The 19,787-nt window shown below is 38.2% G+C and overlaps 1 protein-coding gene across 1 annotated transcript in view; it reads left to right on the plus strand.

Annotated features, from left to right (window-relative positions):
* Positions 1 to 19,787, plus strand: part of Sox6 (SRY-box transcription factor 6) — a 569,660-nt gene that overhangs the window by 345,189 nt on the left and 204,684 nt on the right. Inside the window, 1 exon segment of the mRNA XM_052714601.1 lies at positions 927 to 1,016. Within this exon segment, the coding sequence (XP_052570561.1) occupies positions 927 to 1,016 (90 nt within the window).

Genomic DNA, 19,787 nt, shown 5'->3' on the forward strand with positions numbered 1-19,787 from the left:
ATAGGTGCTGATATGGGGGAGAAAAAGCATTTGGAACTGGAGAAACCATTTTAAGTATAATTTTAAAAGAAAATTATCAAAACTTTGACACTTGGAATGCTAAAGTTTAATGGGAGTTTTAAAATCTGCATTCCCTGGAAACATAGCCTATTTGTTAAGAGTTGAGTCTGGAAATGGTACATGCAGACAATTGTAAGCAGGAGGCCTGCTTGCAAATCCATCTGAAGTCAGAGAAGAAAACAGTGCATGTAGGAAAAAATAGATCATTATTATGGTGTTCTCATGTTTATATTTCTGTAATCTTATGAATCTTTATAAAACAAATGTAATTGCTCCCTGTAGTCTAGAACATTATTTTAACATGTGCTAGGACAGATGATGCTATTTAAACAAGTGTTTTCCTTAATAAACATGTGTGTCGTTTTTATATAAAAGTTTTAGTAGTTTTCACTATGAGGGTACAAAGAGCGTCTTGATTTTATTTATTTGTCTATTATTTAGTTTTCCAAATTTGAATTTCTTTTTTTAAGGGCTAAGTGGTTGCAGGTCAATTGGCCTCTTCTCCCTTAACAATTTATCATTGTTCCTTGTACAGCATATAAATTTTGCTTAGACTTTTAAATATAACCTGGGCTAAAAGAACTATCATATAAATTTAAAGCTGTAGGGGAGAACCTTTGTTCTGTCTTATCAGTCTGATAAATGATAAACATTGATTAAATATCCCTAGATTTCAGCTGCTAAGTGTGGGTTATGGAACACTATCACCTGGAGCAGTAGTTTACCTCAGTCATGGTGTTTGTAATAGAATAATGGTAGAATTAAAACAACAGCTTTTGTTTGTTTCCCAAGGGCCAATTGCCCCATCATCTAGCTCTCTGGCTCTGTAATACACATCTTTAATACTTACTTTTATATTTTAATAGATTCCTCCTGCATGGAAAAACTACTTTCAAAAGATTGGAAGGAAAAAATGGAAAGACTAAATACGAGTGAACTTCTTGGAGAAATCAAAGGTAAAATATAAAAAGTATCATATGTGTCAGATGTTACTTCACATACCCCACACAGCTGCTATTCTTTGTGCCAGGACTCTCAATTCTTACTTCTAAACTAGGTTATCCTTGGAAATATGGGTGTGACACATTCCTGAATGTCTTCTCTGTAAGGTGTACACTATGGACATTTGCTGTCTCTGATATAGTGTACAAACTACCATGTGAATTTACTTGATTAAAAATGGTGGAGGCAAAGTTTTGTAAACAGTGCAGAGCAGTTTAAAGATATCCTGTCTTTTCTCTTAGAATCCTAATAGTACCTCAGTTTCTAGATTGAAGTTATTTGTGTGAATTTCTCTTGCTGGAAAGAAGATATCCATGAAATACCAACAAAAGCAGATGGAATATGCATGCCCTGCATCACATTTTATGGCTGATTTCTGAGACCTATTTACCTTGGTCCCCATCCTGCCTTTATTGTTATGCCTGAGTAGTTTTGTCAAAGCACTGGGTTTTTCTGTTTCGTACTCCCTGTCCCTGCGGAGGTGATAAGAGCATTTACTCCTAAGCTCCTTGGGAGAGTTGACACATGGGAAGGGCCCACACCTGTAGCACTTGGCATTCAGCAGAGTACTGGGGCGTGCAGGTTACAGTGATGGTTACTGTTGATGTGCCCAGGGGATTGGAAATCGATTTGGAGCAAAGTGAGTTCTGGGACTTGGCACTTCCTGCTCTTGGACTTCAAGAATATCTTTGTTTTCTAATTTATTTATTGTTGTGGTTCTGGGAACTGAACTAAACAGGAAGTAGGCAAGGTGCTAGGAAGCCCTGTAGCTTCACCCCCTGCCTGTATGTCATTCTTCTAAAATATTAAGATATGGAGGAGTACAGTGTATTTCAGCATTCATTAGCCTGTGAATAAAAACATCTGTGCTTCTGGCCTACCCCAGCTCTTCTTGTGGACTCCTGGAGAAGAAGTGTTACAGTCTTTCACTTCTGTGCCGTGAGAAGAAGCCAGGCCACCTAGTAATGCTGCCAGTCATCTCTCACAGATTTCCACACTCAGTTTGCAGGAATAAACACTTCAGGGACTTAATCCACTAGTTCTCTGGATTTACCTAACAAATTTGGGTTGTTTAGCTTCAGATAACCATTTGGTAGTAGATAGCTCATGAAAATGTTATTTTTAATTTATCACAGAAAGTTGGTAAATCTCTGTCCCATTCAACTCGAATGCAGAGAACGGTTGTCCTTTCATGATGAGTAATTAATAATTCATTCCATTAACTAACAGAGTGTCAAAATCAAGTGGAAATGGAACATTATTTTGAACTTTACTGCTTCTGCTTTGTACTCATAAAGGCCATTTGCTATTTTGGAAAAAAGGAATCTCAACATAACTGATGGGTAGAAAGAAAAGTCATTAGTGACATATTCTCCATCCAGCTGCAACAACACGGGCTGTGTGACTTCACACGTCATTTTGTGTTTTCTTCTCTTTCCAGAGCCATTGGTTTTATAACAGTGAGGACAGGAATGGCTTATGCAAAGGCAAGCGTTTGCCAACATGAGTGATGGGGGTCTTGCTTTCTCCTAGCAGCATGGAAGCTAACACTTTATTATCTCCTTGATAATAAACCCTGGCTTTTTATACACTTCAGGGTATGTTTTCCCATACCTTTCACTTTTATTCATACTTAATTCTAATTATGAGTTTAGAATTTAAAAAAGCGTAAGTTTTAGATGCTCAAAATGTGTAATTCTCAAAAGTGAAACACGCAGAATCAAGCCTTTGCACCCCATTTCTCTGGAGGTCTTATAGGTTATGTGAGCTTCCAATGGTGAGCTAGTTTGAATTTTATAGACATAAATGATAATATTATTACTGAATTTTCCATTTAACTTGTTGTACATTTTTCTTTTCATACATTTTAGCATGTTGTCACTATACATATTACCTACAGAAAATATAGCAATCATTCATTAATTTAGACATTAAAAATCTTAGCTAAAGTGGTTTGATTTAACTGTTGCTGAGAGAACACACCTTTTTGTTGTTGTTCTATGTGTGACTTGGCCAGCTGTAGTCCTGCACTTGGTACCATTTCTCTGGGATTTAAAGATGATCTACAATATATCTCTTATATACTGTTGTGGGTTATCAATATTTCCTTTCTCAAGCATTATGTCTCAGTAGGTCCTATTTTCCCCTGATTCCTAAATTTGTACATATTTATTTGCAAGAAACAGAGTACAACACACAATAAAAACAGAAGCCTTCTTTAATTCTGCATAAATCTTGTGGTGCAGTCGTCTGTTTTAGTTTTCATCTATACCCTAAATTTTGTATAGAATTAGTACATCCCCTGTGAGCTGCTTCTCCTTAGTGTGGGTTTCGTCTGGATAGGCAACCTTTAAAAATCATTATTGGCAAACATGTGGCATAAGGTGAGCTTCCCTGAGTCAACCAAGTCTTTGATTCAACACCAAGTTGCTCATTTCCTTCTAGAGGACTTGTCCAGAGCTGGCCAGACTGTCAGAGCTCTTGGGTGTATTTAATAGCATCACATCTTGGCACACACAAGTCTGTCTTTCTTGCCCTTAACTGCTTGACTCTGTTGCAGTTTGTTGTGCAGACTTCTCCCACTCTTGAGATTAGATACTATTTTGCCATATTTTCTCCCAGTTAGTTGGTTCTGTGTTGAAGCATTTAACCTTTTCTTCCCTCCTGAATATATTTGATGTATTATGTCAACTAGAGTTATAGTTTTTTTTTTTTTTTGGTTTTTTCGAGACAGGGTTTCTCTGTGTAGCTTTGCGCCTTTCCTGGAACTCACTTGGTAGCCCAGGCTGGCCTCGAACTCACAGAGATCCACCTGGCTCTGCCTCCCGAGTTTTTTTTAAGCAGTTAAAAAATAACATTATACGTTATGACTGAATTCTCAGATCTCTTTTGACTGGGAATAGTATCTTTCCTTAATTATGCATTTGGAACCATTTATATAAACTTTTACTAGTACTTTAATAATTATTAATATAGTATATTTTACATTTATTATAACTTTTATCAAAGGTATTTTCATACTTTTCTAAAGTTTATCTTGGATTGTTTTATATCAGTGTGTTAATTAACATTCCAAAATGTTTTAAAATTACGTTTATATAAAATTTTGGGTGAACAGAAATCTTTATAAAATTGTATATTTTCATTAAGAACAATTTATTCAACTCTTTTTTTTGAAGATTATTTATTGTGTGTGTGTGTGTGTGTGTGTGTGTGTGTTGCCTGCATGTATGTGCATGCAGTGCACATTGTGGCCCAAAGAGAGCACTAGACTCCCCTGGAACTGGAGTTATAGACAGTTGTGAACCACCATGAGGATGTTAGGAACAGAACTCAGATCATCTGCTATAATGCTCTTAGCCACTGAGCTATCGCTCCATCTCCTTAATTAATTCTTGTGTGTTCCTCAGGAAAGGTTTGGTTTTAATTCTGCACATTCCCTTTTGTGTTTTATTCATATTTGAGATATATTTAATCTTATTTTTTTGTTACTATATTTAGAGATTATACTAAGTTTTACAAATTAATTTTGCTGGTTGAGTGTATAGTTTCCCTTTTTATTGGGCTTACTAGGTCTAATCATGTTGCAGCTGACAAGAATGACTCTTTGTCTCATTACCTCATATCACATTACCTAGGCTGCTAAGAACATTATTGAGCAATAGAGTTAGTAGCAAATATTTTGACATAATTTTTAATTTATAGTGTTGGTTTTAGTATTCCATACTTGTATTGAGATAACCTAATTTATTATTGAAATACCATCTCATATAGCCCAGGCTGGCCTTGAATTTATAATACTCAAGGATGACCCTGAACCATTGCCTCCCCTGCCTTTACCTCCCTTATGCTAATGACAAGCATGTACCACCACGCCTACACCAGTTATTCTTTCCCGTTAACAATATACTTCTAGTTCTAGTCCCTTAGAACTCGCTGTGAGGAATTGTGTTATGCTTCATGGCACACCTTGCTGGTTTGGGGGCTTTGAAATTGTTGTGAAATTAACTCAGTTTAATTGTGGGGTAGTCTCCTCCAAATGTCCTGCAGGATGTATCTCTCATAAATTGGGCTGATTTGTGACTTATTTATTTGTAATATATATATATATATATATATATATGCACAAATATATAAGATAGCATATATAATGTACATATGTACATATTATATAACATTATTACTTCTGGAGTTCAAAGTAGAATGGTCCTTTTCTTCCCTTTTTAAGATAATATAAAATAGCAAGTAGATTATACATATATTATTTCTTTTTGAAATTCTAAATAATATATTCAGAAAAACACCAAAGCCTAAAACCTTTTTCTACTTTGTAAGGTCAGTTTTGTCACAATTTTTTTTTCTAAAATCATATAGATTGTGAGCTTTTCAAATGTGTTATTGATTTATTGTACAGCATCTGTCATTTCAGGTCTTCTGGGTATTTTCTGTTACATATCTGAATTTCACTTTTGCAAATTTGTTTTTTCCTTTTGTCTTTCCCACTCCCTGGCAGTAGTTTTCTACATTTACTCATGACCCTTGAAGAGTGCCACCCCTTTTCAGCACACCATTCACATCGTCTTGATTCTGTTTTCACTGTTTTTTTCATTATTTTAGTCCTATTTTTGTTTGTTTTTATATACTCTAACTTCCCACATTCAACGCTTCATTTAAAAACTTTTAAACTTAATAATAAAGGCACTTGGTTGTGAGTATGTTTCTATAAATACCTTTATGTACCCCCCACTGTGTGCTTTTAGAATTTTTGTCATTTTATGACTATTTAATAATTACCTGATTTGCTAACTAATCTATGTTTATATATTTCCTGTAACTTTATATTTTATTTTAAAGTCATACAGTATAACAAATTTTTTGAAAGGGAGGAATAGCCACATCAATTCTAGTGGAATATTCAAGAACTAGAGAGCAGAGCAAAAAAGTGGGGGCCATAGAATAGATAAGAGAATATTGAAAAATGAACCTCCAATCCAGAGACCTTGATATTCCCACACAACTAAGAAGCAGTAATGTCTTTTAAAGATTTCACTTTAAAAGCTGCTTCATGTAATACTATACAAATGAAGCACACTGAAACTGCTGAGACCAGTGGATAGCAGCCAAAGTACAGCTGAAGTCTGAGAGTCAGTCTGAGTTGTCATGGAGTCTGTCTTCATTCGTGTTTGTATTGCTTCTTTAACAGTGTATTTTATTATTTTTAGTTATGTGTATGTAATTGCCTGTGTGTGGATAAGTGCATAGGAATGCAGGTATCTGAGGAAGCTAGAGGGGTCAGATCCCATTGAGTTGGAGTTACAGGCGTTTGGGAGCTGTTAGGCATGGATGCTGAGAACCACACTTGAGTCCTCTGGAAGAGCAGCAGGTGTTCTTAAAACTACTGAGCCATCTCTCCAACCACTGTTTTTATTGTTTATATTTAAGGCAGAAAACAGTATGTTTGTATTACACATACATTCTGAATGGGTGATCGCACCCAAGCCAATTGATAGGAACATTACCTCAAAGAATTCTGTTTTTCTCAGTGTGATAAGAACACCTAAAATATCGCCTAGCACCCTTTAAGTACACCAGGAAAAAAACTCTACAACATTGTGCACTGCCATATTTCTGCAGGTCATCTCCTTTTCAGTCACCATATTACTTGGGGATAAAATATGGTGACTTTCAGCCGGGCGGTGGTGGCGCACGCCTTTAATCCCAGCACTCGGGAGGCAGAGCCAGGCGGATCTCTGTGAGTTCAAGGCCAGCCTGGGCTACCAAGTGAGTTCCAGGAAAAGGCGCAAAGCTACACAGAGAAACCCTGTCTCGAAAAACCAAAAAAAAAAAAAAAAAAAAAATATGGTGACTTTCATGAGTTTAATAGCAGCAGTCTTCTGGTGAAGAGTCCAGAATATTTATTGTGACAGGCAGGAGGGAATCAGCCTGACACATGCTCTCTGACTTGAAGTTGTGTTAGGTAGAAGAGCAAATGTCTGTTTTGTGATGTTTTAGGGAGTTGGGATAACAGTGAATTTGTTCTCAAAACACAAAACAACATTTGAAGAAGTTGGGGCATCTGAAATTGATACAGTTGGATTTGTATGTGTTAACTCAGGTTGCCTGGAACATAGAGGTTTTCATCCCATGTCAACAGAAAACATGGTAATAAATCTTGTGAGATTCTTTATTGTTCACAAAATAGAAATATAAAAGTACCTAAAATTGTGAGTACTGACTTGCATCTTGTATCCTAGACTTGGAAGGCTAAGGCAGGAGGATTACCATGAGTGAAAAAAAAAAAGGGATGGTATAAACCTTTAATACCAGCACTTGGAAGCAGAGACAGATAGATCTCTCTGTGTTGGAGGCCAGCCTGGTCTATATAGTGAATTTCAGGACAGCCAGGGCTGCATAATGAGTCCCTCTTTCAAAAAACAAAACAAAACAAAAGATTCCAGGTATGATGACTCTCTCCTTTAGTCCTAGCACTAGGGAGGCAGAGGCAAGTAGATCTCTGTGAGTTTGAGGCTAGCCTAGGCTACAAGTTCCCAGGCCAGCCAGGGCATAATGAGACTGTTTCAAAACACTAGCTAACCAACCAGCCAAACAAACAGAAAATAACAAAAAAATCTAAAATATTTTGTTTATGATAGTTGATTCTTACAACTGAGTAAAAAAAAAAAAAACAAACAAACAAAGCAGAAAATAAGCTGTTCAAAATGATGCAGAAAGTTGTAGAGGTGGGCTCTGAACTTGGTCTCAGAAGTCTCTGCTCGATGTAATAGAGTGCTTTAATTTCTCTGAGTCCTTACACTGTCAGAGGGAGAAGTTGGGCTGGACTCCTGGCCTCTCACACGGTATACACTGGCTCTGCACGTACGTACCTTTGGTTTTGACACGCAGAATGACATAGACAACATGGCCTCACTATACAGTACTTGTTGCCATCTGTGCTTAAATAACTGAGAGAAGGGTGGAGACATGTGGCAAGAAGATAGAGTACAAGACCCAAGTGTGGGCAGGTTTGAGTTGTGCCACGTGGAGGGGGATTCCAGGAGAGCCATGCTTTGACACATTTCTGAATGCAGAGGTGACCCTGAGCCATGCCTGCAACATGAGGATTTGTGCTCTATGCTGTGCAGAGGTTCACCTTTTCCAGTTTATAGGAAAGGTTTTGAGCCAGTCTCCTTGCTTTGCATATCTTCCCCGGGATATGGTGGCTGGCATCTCATGCTTCATGTGAAGGCACTTCTTTGAGCACTGTGCCAGGGAAACAGTGACGTTGGTTTGAGTTCACTTGTGTTTGTCAAACACCCAGCTGATGAGAGACACAAAAAGATGATGTGCAATGAAGGAAATAAGGAAAAGAATGATTCCTTTCTAGTGTTATTTGTGATCAAATGTTTCACTATACATATTTAGGTATAAGGTAGATGCAGTAAAGGTATGGCCGCCTCCTACAGCTTAGAAAAATGAAGTGTTTTTTTTTTTCTGATGGAAAAATGACTGAAAATACATTTTCCAGTGGCATTTCTGCAAATGGTCCCAGTGTTTTTCAAAGTTATTACTGAAGCACAGTCATGTGTAGTATTCACCGCTGTGTCTGAGGGCTTTGACCTTAGTCAGCTTCAGTTCTTAGCATTCACACCGAAGAGCAGAGGTGCTGCACTGCTCTCCCGTCAGGGTCGTTCCTAGGAGAGTTAAAGTTAGCCGGGCGGCAGTGGTGCTCACCTTTAGTTCCAGCACTCGGGAGGCAGAGCCAGGCAGATCTCTGTGAGTTCGAGGCCAGCCTAGTCTACAGAGCAAGATCCAGGACAGGCACCAAAACTACACAGGAAACCCTGTCTTGAAAAACAAACAAACAAAACAAAACAAAAATAAAAAAAGAGTTAAAGTTAGGAACTGTAAATCACATAACCCAAGTGATCACAACTATGCTTGTAGCAAACACTGAAGTAAAAACATAAACATAACCTGGGTATGGTGGTCAAGACTGTAATCCTAGAACTCAGCAGGCTGAGGTGGGATGATTGTGGGTTTGAGGCCAGTTTAGATTACATTGTGAATTCAAGGTGAGCCAGAACTACACAGTGAGACTGTCTCCAAAACCAAAGAGACAGCACACAAGTAACACACAGTGGGGACCACAAGGGAACTTCATTCTGACAGCCCTGTGAAGTGCTTCTGAGGGCCTGGTTCATTTCAGTTTGACAGCTAGTAGGAACCCTCAAAGGAAAGGACAGGTATGGCTTAAGTCATGGCTTAATTTCAGGGCACGATGGGTCTTAGAGATCAAACGGCAGGGTGTTCTAGAGTAGATTAGGCAGGGTTATTATCTCCAAGGTCAGAATCAGGGTTCTGCTCAGTAGCTAAAAACACTTGGTACTCTTTCAGGGGACCCAGGTTCAATTCGTAGCACCTAGATGGTGGCTTACAACTGCCTGCTGCAAGACACCTGATGTCCTCTCCAGACCTCTACAGATACCAGGCATGCACATGGAACCCATACATATAAGCAGGCTCTCACATATACATATAAAAATAAATAAATCCTACAAACAAAACAAGAACACTTAAGGGTGAATCTTGTGCCACCTTGCCAATAAAATCAGCAAAATTTATTCATCTGGTGATTTAAAAAAAAAAAAACTGGTTCGAATAATAATGTACCTGGGTTTGTTTAGATTTCATGCATTTGAAACTTCTAAATTGAATTTTTTTAATGCACTGAGTTGTTTTAGATGCTAGCTTGTGAACTCAGGGATGCTATCTTCTTACCTCCTGGTCTTATGAGATGGTACAGTTGATTGATCCAGTGCCTTTTGTAAATGTCCCTGTAGTGTAGAACTTCAGAGTCACATCGAAAATCACAGACGCTCCAAAAATTAGGGCTGGAGGCTTTTTGTCTGCTATACAATCCGACTTGCTTTTCTCCAGAGCAGTCCAGAATGTCACTGCTCTAAACCACATGGTAAATTACTAAGGCAGAAACTTAGTATTCTGCTCCAAATAACATGTTTAGCCAATTTCACAAAGTCTTTTGGTCGTCTTGTAATCAATAGCAAGTAATTACAGGAGAACTCCTGGATTCCTGTAGCCAGCACCAAATGCACAAAGCAGTCCCTTCTGAACACATACATGCATTTGAATCCACCAGCACCCACGGTTTCTAATTACACCGCTTTGCTTGAGTGTAGACATCTCAGAGCTTTCCTTTGTACTCTCTGCTATAGACATCTTTTCCTTCTTTTGAAGTCTGTGTGATATACATGCAAGCAATTAAAACCTCCCCCCTCCACTGGAGGTTGGAGATGCAAGGTCTTCTTAATTAAAATTCTAACAAAAGCTACCAGCAAAAATTCCTACTATATGATTAAGGTCTAAAGTATTATGATACATTAGACTCATTGTTAACTGTTGGGATTAAAAGAAATCGATATGTTGGGGTGAGATCAGCTGAATCTAATTAGCGAAATCAATGTTTACATAAAAGAAAATACTAAAGTTTAATAGCAGGTTCTGCTTATAAATATAACACTGGCTAAAATTGTTCTTTATTGTTACTGCATTGACCACATAATCATATTTTAAATTCAATGAATAAGAATCGGAAACTTCTTTCTTGTAGTTAATTATTATAATTAAACACAAAACTTTAAAATCATATCTGGTTTCAAAAGTTTTAATTATGAAAGATTCTTAAATGTAAAAATAGTCTCCAATTATAAAATATTCCCAGTGATTCCATTTTTAAAAGGCTAATTTTAGCAAGAGCTACATACCAGAGTCAGAAAGAAGGCAAAATTGGGTAGAAGTAAAAAGAACTAAAGTATTCTTGTGCAATTATGATTATATTAATATGCATTAGTCCATTGGGGATATAGCAAAATTAAAAGGGATACATTTTGATATAACATGAAAACAGCACACCTTACCTTTTTCCTTCCTGATTGCTATGATGAAAATAAACATCATAACCAGTATGGAGAAGAAAACCTTTACTAATTGCAGCCTAGATTTTTAAGTCAAATGAAGGTCATTAGCAATTTCCTGGAAGCCCTTCAGATGGCTTACCAGGAAATGGTGGCTAGCAGGACATCTGTAGTTCTCCTGGTGGAATTAGTGAAAACACACTGGAGTTTTAATGATGTGTATCAGATGTAGGCTGATGGGGGGCTGAAGGGGGTAGAGTTCCCTACCACAGTAGGTAATGTTCTTTGAACAGAAACTTTTTTTTAGTTCAAAATTAGTATACAAACCCAGAACATAGCCATTAACATCCATACATTCACCTATACTTTAATTCACACCTATAGCACATAGGACTCACTGACAGGGATCATTATCAAAAGAGGAGTCTGCAAGTGGAATGACACATTTAGCCAAGCAGAAAGAAACTGCGCTCAGAGGTTGGCATGATAATTTCACAACACTGGGTGACAAATTCAGTCTCATTTCTCCATCTCCATAAAAGTGAGAAGAATTGAGTATAAAATGTTTTCCAAGACATCAATTGAAGTTTTACTTACTCTGTGTTTTGATGATTCCATGGAGGTAGAATCAGCCATGTAAAGATTTGCAGCTTATCTGAAATGATTGGTTGGCTTCAGGTAGGTTGGGATGTCTGGAACCTTTAGTGGTGGCAGGGACATAGAGGCAAAGTATTATAAAAAAAGAAGTTTCTGGTTGGTTTCCAGTGGGAACAGAAAGAAGGGTATTTGGTAGCTACCTTTCATATCACAAATGATTTTATAGGAAATGAACCAGCATGTGTAAGTCTGAGAGGAGATCTCATAGGCCAAGAAACTGCCATTATCATACAGATCTGTCAAGTTTACAACACAGAGTATGTTGTTAATGTTTGCTCAACCAAAAATCAAGTTGTTGATAATTAAAACATTTTCAGATAAGTTAGGCCTGACATATTAGTCCAGCTTTATTTCCGTCTTGTTACAATAGGCGGCTAGCTACCACAGACCTCTCAAGCCTTCTGTAGTATTATTGAACTATTGTGTTTAAGCAAGGAGGTCAAGGTCAAATTGTCATACTCAAAAATTTAAGTGATTTTCAATGTAGCTGGTTCTTTTTTGTTAAAATAGGGTGTCTACATTTAACGTTTCTTGACACATATTTGACATAAGCTTTTTTGTTTTGTTTTGTTTGGGGAGGGGTTGGGTTTTTTTGGAAAAAATATTACTCTGTAGTTCAGGCAATCCTCCTGCCTCAGCCTCTTGAGTGCTGAGATTATTGTTTGAGCTACCTCTCCTGGCGTGGCTTAATTTGTTTTGAAAGTAACTGTGGTAGTTGAAATTTACTATGTATAATTTATCTTAGCACTTATACAGAGATTTTAGTAAATGCAAACTAGAGAAAAACATTTTTAAATATACTAGAATTCATTTGCTGTATTTCACCTCAGCCTTCTTCTTTTGAATGAATTATAAGGGTTTAAAATATACATTTGTGGTAATATTTATACATGACTAATTCTTGGAAGAAAAATTCATAGGACATTATTTAGACTCTTGTTCTGTTGAGCCGTACCAATGCTCTGTATTTAGCACAGTAAGTGCTAGGATGCACCCTAGGTATTGCCTTAGTTTAGAGTTAGGTCTTGAGCACATTCTCAGGGGGGTCATGCTTACATCCCATAAAAACTGGCACGTGGTTCTGGACCTCCCACAATCCTAGTATTTAGGTCATTTATCTGAATGGAAAAAAAAAAGCAAAGAACAGGCAGACCACTTAATAAAATGTGTGTATTTTTGTCCAAATGCTGTTCTTATGAATAAGGACTATGCACTGAGCATAAATTGTACATTATTCTCTACATTTTAAATTTGTTACCAATGTTGGTAATTACCACTGAGTGCATATTTAATGCACTGTGGAAATTTGATGCAATTATTCGTTTATTTGTGATTCCCCTTCAATCCAAATGTCTACATTAAACTATTGAAAAAGAAAACTCTGTAGAATTTAGGTCACTTTTAAAAATTCACTCACTTTCTGAACCCTAGTGGTAAACGTATGTTGCATTAACCAGGATGAAATTAGCATAGGCTCTACATTGTAAAGAACACAGTCTCCAAGTTTGGTAACATAAAATAACTCCTCTTTGAATACAGCCTTCAAGAGGGTGGACCATTGGCCACACCACCTGTCTTCAGAGCCAGTGGGAGACGCTATAACTGAATGCACATTTTAGCTAGTTTAACTTCAGGTAAATTATTTTTCCTTGAGCCTCTTTCCAGCACTTAGGTATTGATTACACCCAGAAATGGACTAAATAGACACAAGTTGGTAGCTTTTAGGAAGTTTGTTCAAAATGACAGAAACCGCAGAAAAAGGTCCAAGTTTGACTCTCTTCATGATTGCCCAGACCTTTTTTTTTTAAAGCTCAGAGAATTTGGGTACTGAAAAAGACCTCTAATGCTGAAAGGGTCTGAAAATAAGAAAAGTGCGAGAGGGGTAGAGTTTCTGTCGACCCACATTTTATTTTCTCCTTTGATCATAAACTGGAAAGGAAAGTACACATTTCACAGAAATGGCTCAAAACGTCATTAAGATGGTTTGGCCAGGAGAGGGAGTGAGGCAGATGAAGGCAGGTTTTTGATGAAGAGGCGGGATTCCACAGGCATCTGCTTCAGTAGACTCATCCAGTGTTTTCTCTCAGATATTTGTTGTGTGTGCTTTTATGATATTCTTAAATATCTCTCTGTAGAAGAGATCGGGTCTAAATGAGATCCATTCCATGCTTTTAAAAATAGGTTTCTTCATGTAATAATAAGAGATTTGTGTTCTTTCAGTTAAAGCAAAGAGTTGCATTCCTGTTCACATTTGTTTAACCAGGCTCCCATCACAACAGGTGCACAATTATTTTTATGAGTAAAATATTATCAGTCTTCAAAATTAGCCAGGGCAAAATGCAAGTTGTCTGATTAAATAATCAAAGCTGATACTTAAAATACATTTGATTTCCATGGGAATTTTAAAATGCTAAGCCCCACTCTCTTACTCTGGAATTCAGAGCGAGTTACAATTGTTGGTAGTGTGTAAGTTGTCTTGTAACTAGTCTGATGTGTTTTCTGTAATTCAGTTGGTGTTATAAGGCAAACCATTATTAGATAATAATTTAGGTCTAATATTTTAGCCTGTCAGTAAAGTGGTGCATATCACAGCAGGTAACTCTTTCCCCTTGAAGATTATTCTGCATTTAGTCAGAAGGCCCACTAGCCTAGAAAATTAAAACCCAGTGTGTGCCCCCTTAAATTTAATTTGTGGAATACAAAAGTATATATATTTTTCAGTTTATAAAATAAATAGATCATAGATACATCTAAGTCATGGATTATCTTGGTGAACAGTCAAGGGCCCTAAATAATAGAATACAAGTAAAAACCCAGCCCCCCGCCCATCCCTGAACTGAGCAGGAAGTGTATCTGGGTGGCAACCTCACTGTGGTTTCAAAGCACTACAACAGCGCAGCTGTTAGAAACCAATTACAGGCAGGTAACTGTTTGTTTTCCTATCTAAATCTGTTTGTCAATCAGGAGAACGCAATGAATCAGGAGAAGGGATCTCAAACACAAACCACAGAGTAAGGCAGAGCGTCTGGAGCAGGTCCAAGCCACAAGAATTAGGGCAGGAGTGCAGATGGAATCAAATCCACACGTGTGCATGGCTCCCGGCTTTGACCACATTTTTCAAATCAAGTCAGAAGTTGAGATGATTGGAGAGAAATCTCAGTTTTCTATTGGGAGTAGACTCATTTTAAGGTCTGTTAGAAGCAGTGTGGTTACCCATAGGAGAGAGATTATAAAAGAATCCTGCATATTGTTATTAACCTAGGATGTTTTCAGTACTGGCTCATCAACAGCCTTGACTAGAAATTGTGACTTATGTTCTAGTCCAGGAGTGCATGGAGATAAACCTTTGGCTGTCTCGTGAAGAAGTAGGTGTTTACTACTTTGACTTGAATTTACAGTAACTTTCAGCTTCTGTGCCTTTTCCTGAAGCATCTTGTTTTATCTGGACCCAGTCAGTGAGGCCACCTCTACTGTTCCAACCCTGGTGCTGAGGGTGCGAGTCAGTGAGGCTCACAAAGAGTGCTTTACACGTCTGTAGGGCTGAACGCAGGGAACCTCCCGAGAGCCAGTGCTGAAGTCGGTAACATGAGGAGAGCATAAATAGAAGTTTATTAAGAAAGCTAAAGAAAACAAAATAGGCACAGCCATGCTGTGGTTGTGCTTAAACACAGGCTTTTGGCTCCACTGAGAGCCCTGGGTTTCTTTTCTCCTGCTTACTGAAAGGAGCCATTTTATTTTTCCAGGCACAGTCTGTGCCAGTGGGCCTTAACCTGGGAGCATGGTGGCTGTTTTGTCTAGCCCTCACTGTGCGCTGTGTCGCTCTGCTGTGGCTATCAGGTTTTAGGTACCCTCCCAGGTGGATGTGGAAATGCATTCTATTCCAAGCTTGTTGCTTGGCCCGGGTCTCTGTGTAAATTCAGTTTGGATGTCAGGAAAGCAGGGAAGAGAACTCTGTGACCTGAAAGGGCATTCTTTATAGACTCTCATCTGACATGGCATTAGAATTAATGAAGTGACCGACCGGTAAGCTTAAATGAAATACTAAAGGAAATAACACATTTTTTCTTGTCAAATAGTAGGAAGGATTCTGAGGAGATCTTCTGTATTATGTATTCTGTTTCATGAAGAAAACTAGAGCTGTGTATGTGTGTGGGCACTGACCATGCTGCCCTTGAGCAGGGCACAGGACAACTTGTGAGAGTCTGTTTTGTCCTTCTACCATGTGGGTCCATGGGGTTGAGCTTGTGTTGTCAGGCTTGATGGCAAGCATCTTTATCTGCTGAGCCATCTTGCCAACTAGAGCAAAACTTTTCTTATTGGACATGAATCTCAGAGCCAAGATGAAATCTTTAGAATTCATCTCACTCATTCTTCTGTCTTTCAAGAAGGGATGTGTTTGTAGAATTTCTGTCAACGTACAGACCCATCCTGACTGCTTATTGTGGGGTTTATATTATTTCATATTTCCCATCACTCAAACATGAAGATTATTTATGTGTATGAATGCTTTACCTGCATATATGTTTGTGCATTACATATGTGCAGTCCCCAAGGAGGCCAGAAGAGGGCATTGGATCCCTGGAAACTGGAGTAGCAGATGGCTGTCAGTTGCTAGGTGGGTGCTGGGAAAAAGACCAGGTCTTCTGCAAATGCAGCAAGTACTCTTAACTGCTGAGTCATCTCTCCAGTCCCAAGAATTTTTTATTTTAAAGACTTTCTTAGAATCAAGAGCAGAGAGTATGACAATAACAAGAAATAACACTTGAGAAATGCTGTGTGTCATAGTGTTTAGTGTATTTTTATCTCACACAATCCTCAAGCTAAGGCTATGAGGTGGGCATCATCATTCTTCATTTACTAAAGAGGAAGAAGGGTTCAGGAAGAAAGAACAGTTTTCTCCAGACACCAAGATAATAGTGGCCATGCCAAGATTTGAATCAAGGATTGTATGCTGCTAAGCTGCTATCTTTTCTGCCTGGGCTGCTGGGATTGCAGCTGCTGCAGTCTGGCCCTCACTGGGCCACCCAGACACCACTGGGCCACACTTCATGTGTTTCTCAACTCTTGCAAACTGGTGTTTGAACCAGTCAGACAGATGAGAACAGAGATGGACAAGCAAAACAACAGGCACCAATTACTTCCACCCTGACTGTAACATCACAATAGGAACTGTACATTTTCTTGTTTAGAGAATTTGCTCATTGTTTCTATTCTTTTATATCTGTAATGTTTCATTTAAAATCCTGTGGGCACAAGTCTCCTCTTTCCTGCTAGTTTAAATTCTCCAGGTTCGAGGTTCTTAGTTGTCCTTTAGTGTACCTGCACCTTGGGTTCTCTAGTTTGCTATTAACTGCAGTGTAGACCTGCACTGTCTCCTTGCCTGCTGCTGTTCTCTAGTATGCTCTGGCTTTATGGGCTGTCTGATCTACAGTTCTGCAGTGAAGGATGTAGGGATGTCACCTGAACAACAGTAGAATACAAGCTACAGACACCCTGGCTTTGGGGCCTTTTACACTTCCAGCACAATGGCATGCAGACTTCTGTGTTTACTGAAAAACCTTATGAACCATGAATAGAATTTTAATAACAGATTGTACTATGGTTAATTATTAAGTAAAACTATGAGAAGCAGTTAGAGAAGATTGCCATCTCTCTGCAACAACGACCCTGTGTGGTTCTGCTCAAAGATCCTCCATCACACCAGGTGTTGCTAATTATTTGGTTCTTCGACTCTTCATATTCATATGTAATTTTCTGCTGCCTATGAAGATATATTAGAAGTCAGTTTTAGCCTTTTTCATTCACCAAAACAATAGTATTGCTGCTACTCTTGGAGTGGCCATTGTTTTGGATTTGAGAGGATACAGAAGATTACTGTATTTAAATATAGCAGTATTATTTTGAAGATCATATCATTAAATTGTCTGCAACAGTTTCCATGAAAAGAGTTCCAGCTTTGAGGAGATGAGAAAGCAGAACCAGGCATGAATTTAGGACCATGGATTCAATGACTAGTCATGATCTGGAAGTGGAAACTGCATCTCCTTATGGAGAGAGAGAGCTTGGGAGTCTGGACTCATGCTTGTTGCAGCTGAGTCATTCTGCATGACCAATCAGAGATCCCTGAGGACACAAGGCAGAAAAATTCAGAACACAGAGCTAAGTTGCCTGGGAAGCCATAGGTTGGATAACAGGGGTGAAAATGGGATTCAGACCACAAAACACAGGGCTACAGGACAGCAAACATGTAGAATTTCAACACTATAAGGAGAAAAATTACTCATTGCTTATAGTGTTTGAGTAGTAGGTCCCTGATCTTGTGGTGAGATTTTCCAGTTCTGGCTACCTATTTTGTATAGTTGGAAACCAATGTTTATGCCTAGATAAATGGAGAGGTTTTCTAGATAACTCTAGATCTGCTACCCAATGCGGACTACTAGCAGTATGTGGCTATTTAATAAATTCAAGTTAATGGAAAGTCACCAGAATTAAAATTTAGTTCCTTTGTCACATTTTAACTGCTTAATTATCATATCTGTTTAGTGGCTATTATTTTAACCAGCAAAGAGGTAGCAAATCTCCTCTATCTAGAAAGTTCTGTCGGGCAGTATTGTTGTAAGGTGTGAAAGTCATAAGACCTTCTAGTATTATCAAAATGTAGGCATAAATATCCTCAGCAAATCATCTCTGTGATAATATACTTTAAAGATGCCAAGAAATAATATTCTGTGGAATTTAGTAAAGTTTCTGGAAGAGAATTTTGCTAGAAGATTTCTATTATGTGAGGCTAGTTTTGAAATTGGTGTTTCTAATTTATATTTATCTATTTGCATATTGTTACAATACTGGTTTTGTTCATGATGAAGATGTACTTCATTCCCATCGGAATGGATTGTAACCAGACACAAGGCTGTGATCGTGAAGTAAAGTCTTTTCCTCACATATGTGAGTGTACAGGGTAACACACTTTACAATTCTAAATTATCTCTACTAATAGCTGGTGGGAAAGTCCATTCTAGCATCTTATTTTTAAAAAAAACAAAGTGTCAACTAGACAGCTTCCAGCTTCCGGTGTGGCTTTAATGCATACATTGTTGATTGTATCTAATTCTTACTTTGTGTGTTTAAGCATGTGTTAGATGTGAAAGTGTCCATAGTGAAAGAGAGGAAGAGAGAGATTACACAGGCCAAGGAAAACACTGATGAGAAATGGAAGTGCACAGAGTATTAGTGTTTCCCTTCAAAGCGAAATGAAACTCGGAGGCAGAGAGCATTTACATTTGTAGGTTTTTCCCCTTTTCCCCGATCTAAATTCTGTGAGCTTTCCTTCAGGACATGGAATGGAGACATTTTAACACACGGTCCTCTTCCTACCCCTCTTCCATGCTGATGTGCAGTCACTCATCCTAGATTTGGGTCTAGTAACGGAACGAGCTCAGGCTACCAAAGCCCAGGACTGCACTGAGGAGATTTATAACGGAGGATGTCCAGAGAGCCGCCACGGCACTCTCTGATTTCTACAAGGAAATCCTCAAAATTCCTTTGCTCAGATTACTGCTTTTTGTCTTTGGTGAAAATTCCTCACAGACCTGAACACTAAGATCATGGACCCAGAATAATTGTGACCAATATCTCTTGCTAGATCTAACTGGTTCAACATGAAATAGACACTTCATGGAAAGAGTTATCTGAAGAAAAGGCAAAGGCAAATGAAAGTGACAGACATAGGCCATCCCATCTCAGGCTAGTGGTCAGTGCAGGCAGTAAGAACCGGCAGCAAGCTACTGGGCACCCAGTTGCTGGGCACCTAGCAAAACCGAGGAGGGACTTCTGTGCTGGTACGTTTCTGTGCTGAAGAAACTCCTGTATACACATGAGAATGTTCTTCTAGTGTAGCTTTTAATCAAACCACAGACACAAGGAAAGAGCTACAGAAACCAACAGGTACAAGTTTGGAAACATTAAATGAAAACTGCAAAATTACATATCTAGTATATAATTTATATAAAATGAAAACAGAAAACAACCCTGTAGATTTTTCATATAAACTCATGTGGCTACAGTATGAAATGTGTTGAATTGATAAACATTTCCTATACACCGAGTCCGTTAAATAGTTTTTGTTGTTGTTTTAAA

The sequence above is a fragment of the Peromyscus californicus genome, unplaced genomic scaffold (assembly GCF_007827085.1).
Source record: "Peromyscus californicus insignis strain IS unplaced genomic scaffold, ASM782708v3 Scaffold_4__1_contigs__length_199733344, whole genome shotgun sequence".
Classification (NCBI taxonomy): domain Eukaryota; kingdom Metazoa; phylum Chordata; class Mammalia; order Rodentia; family Cricetidae; genus Peromyscus; species Peromyscus californicus.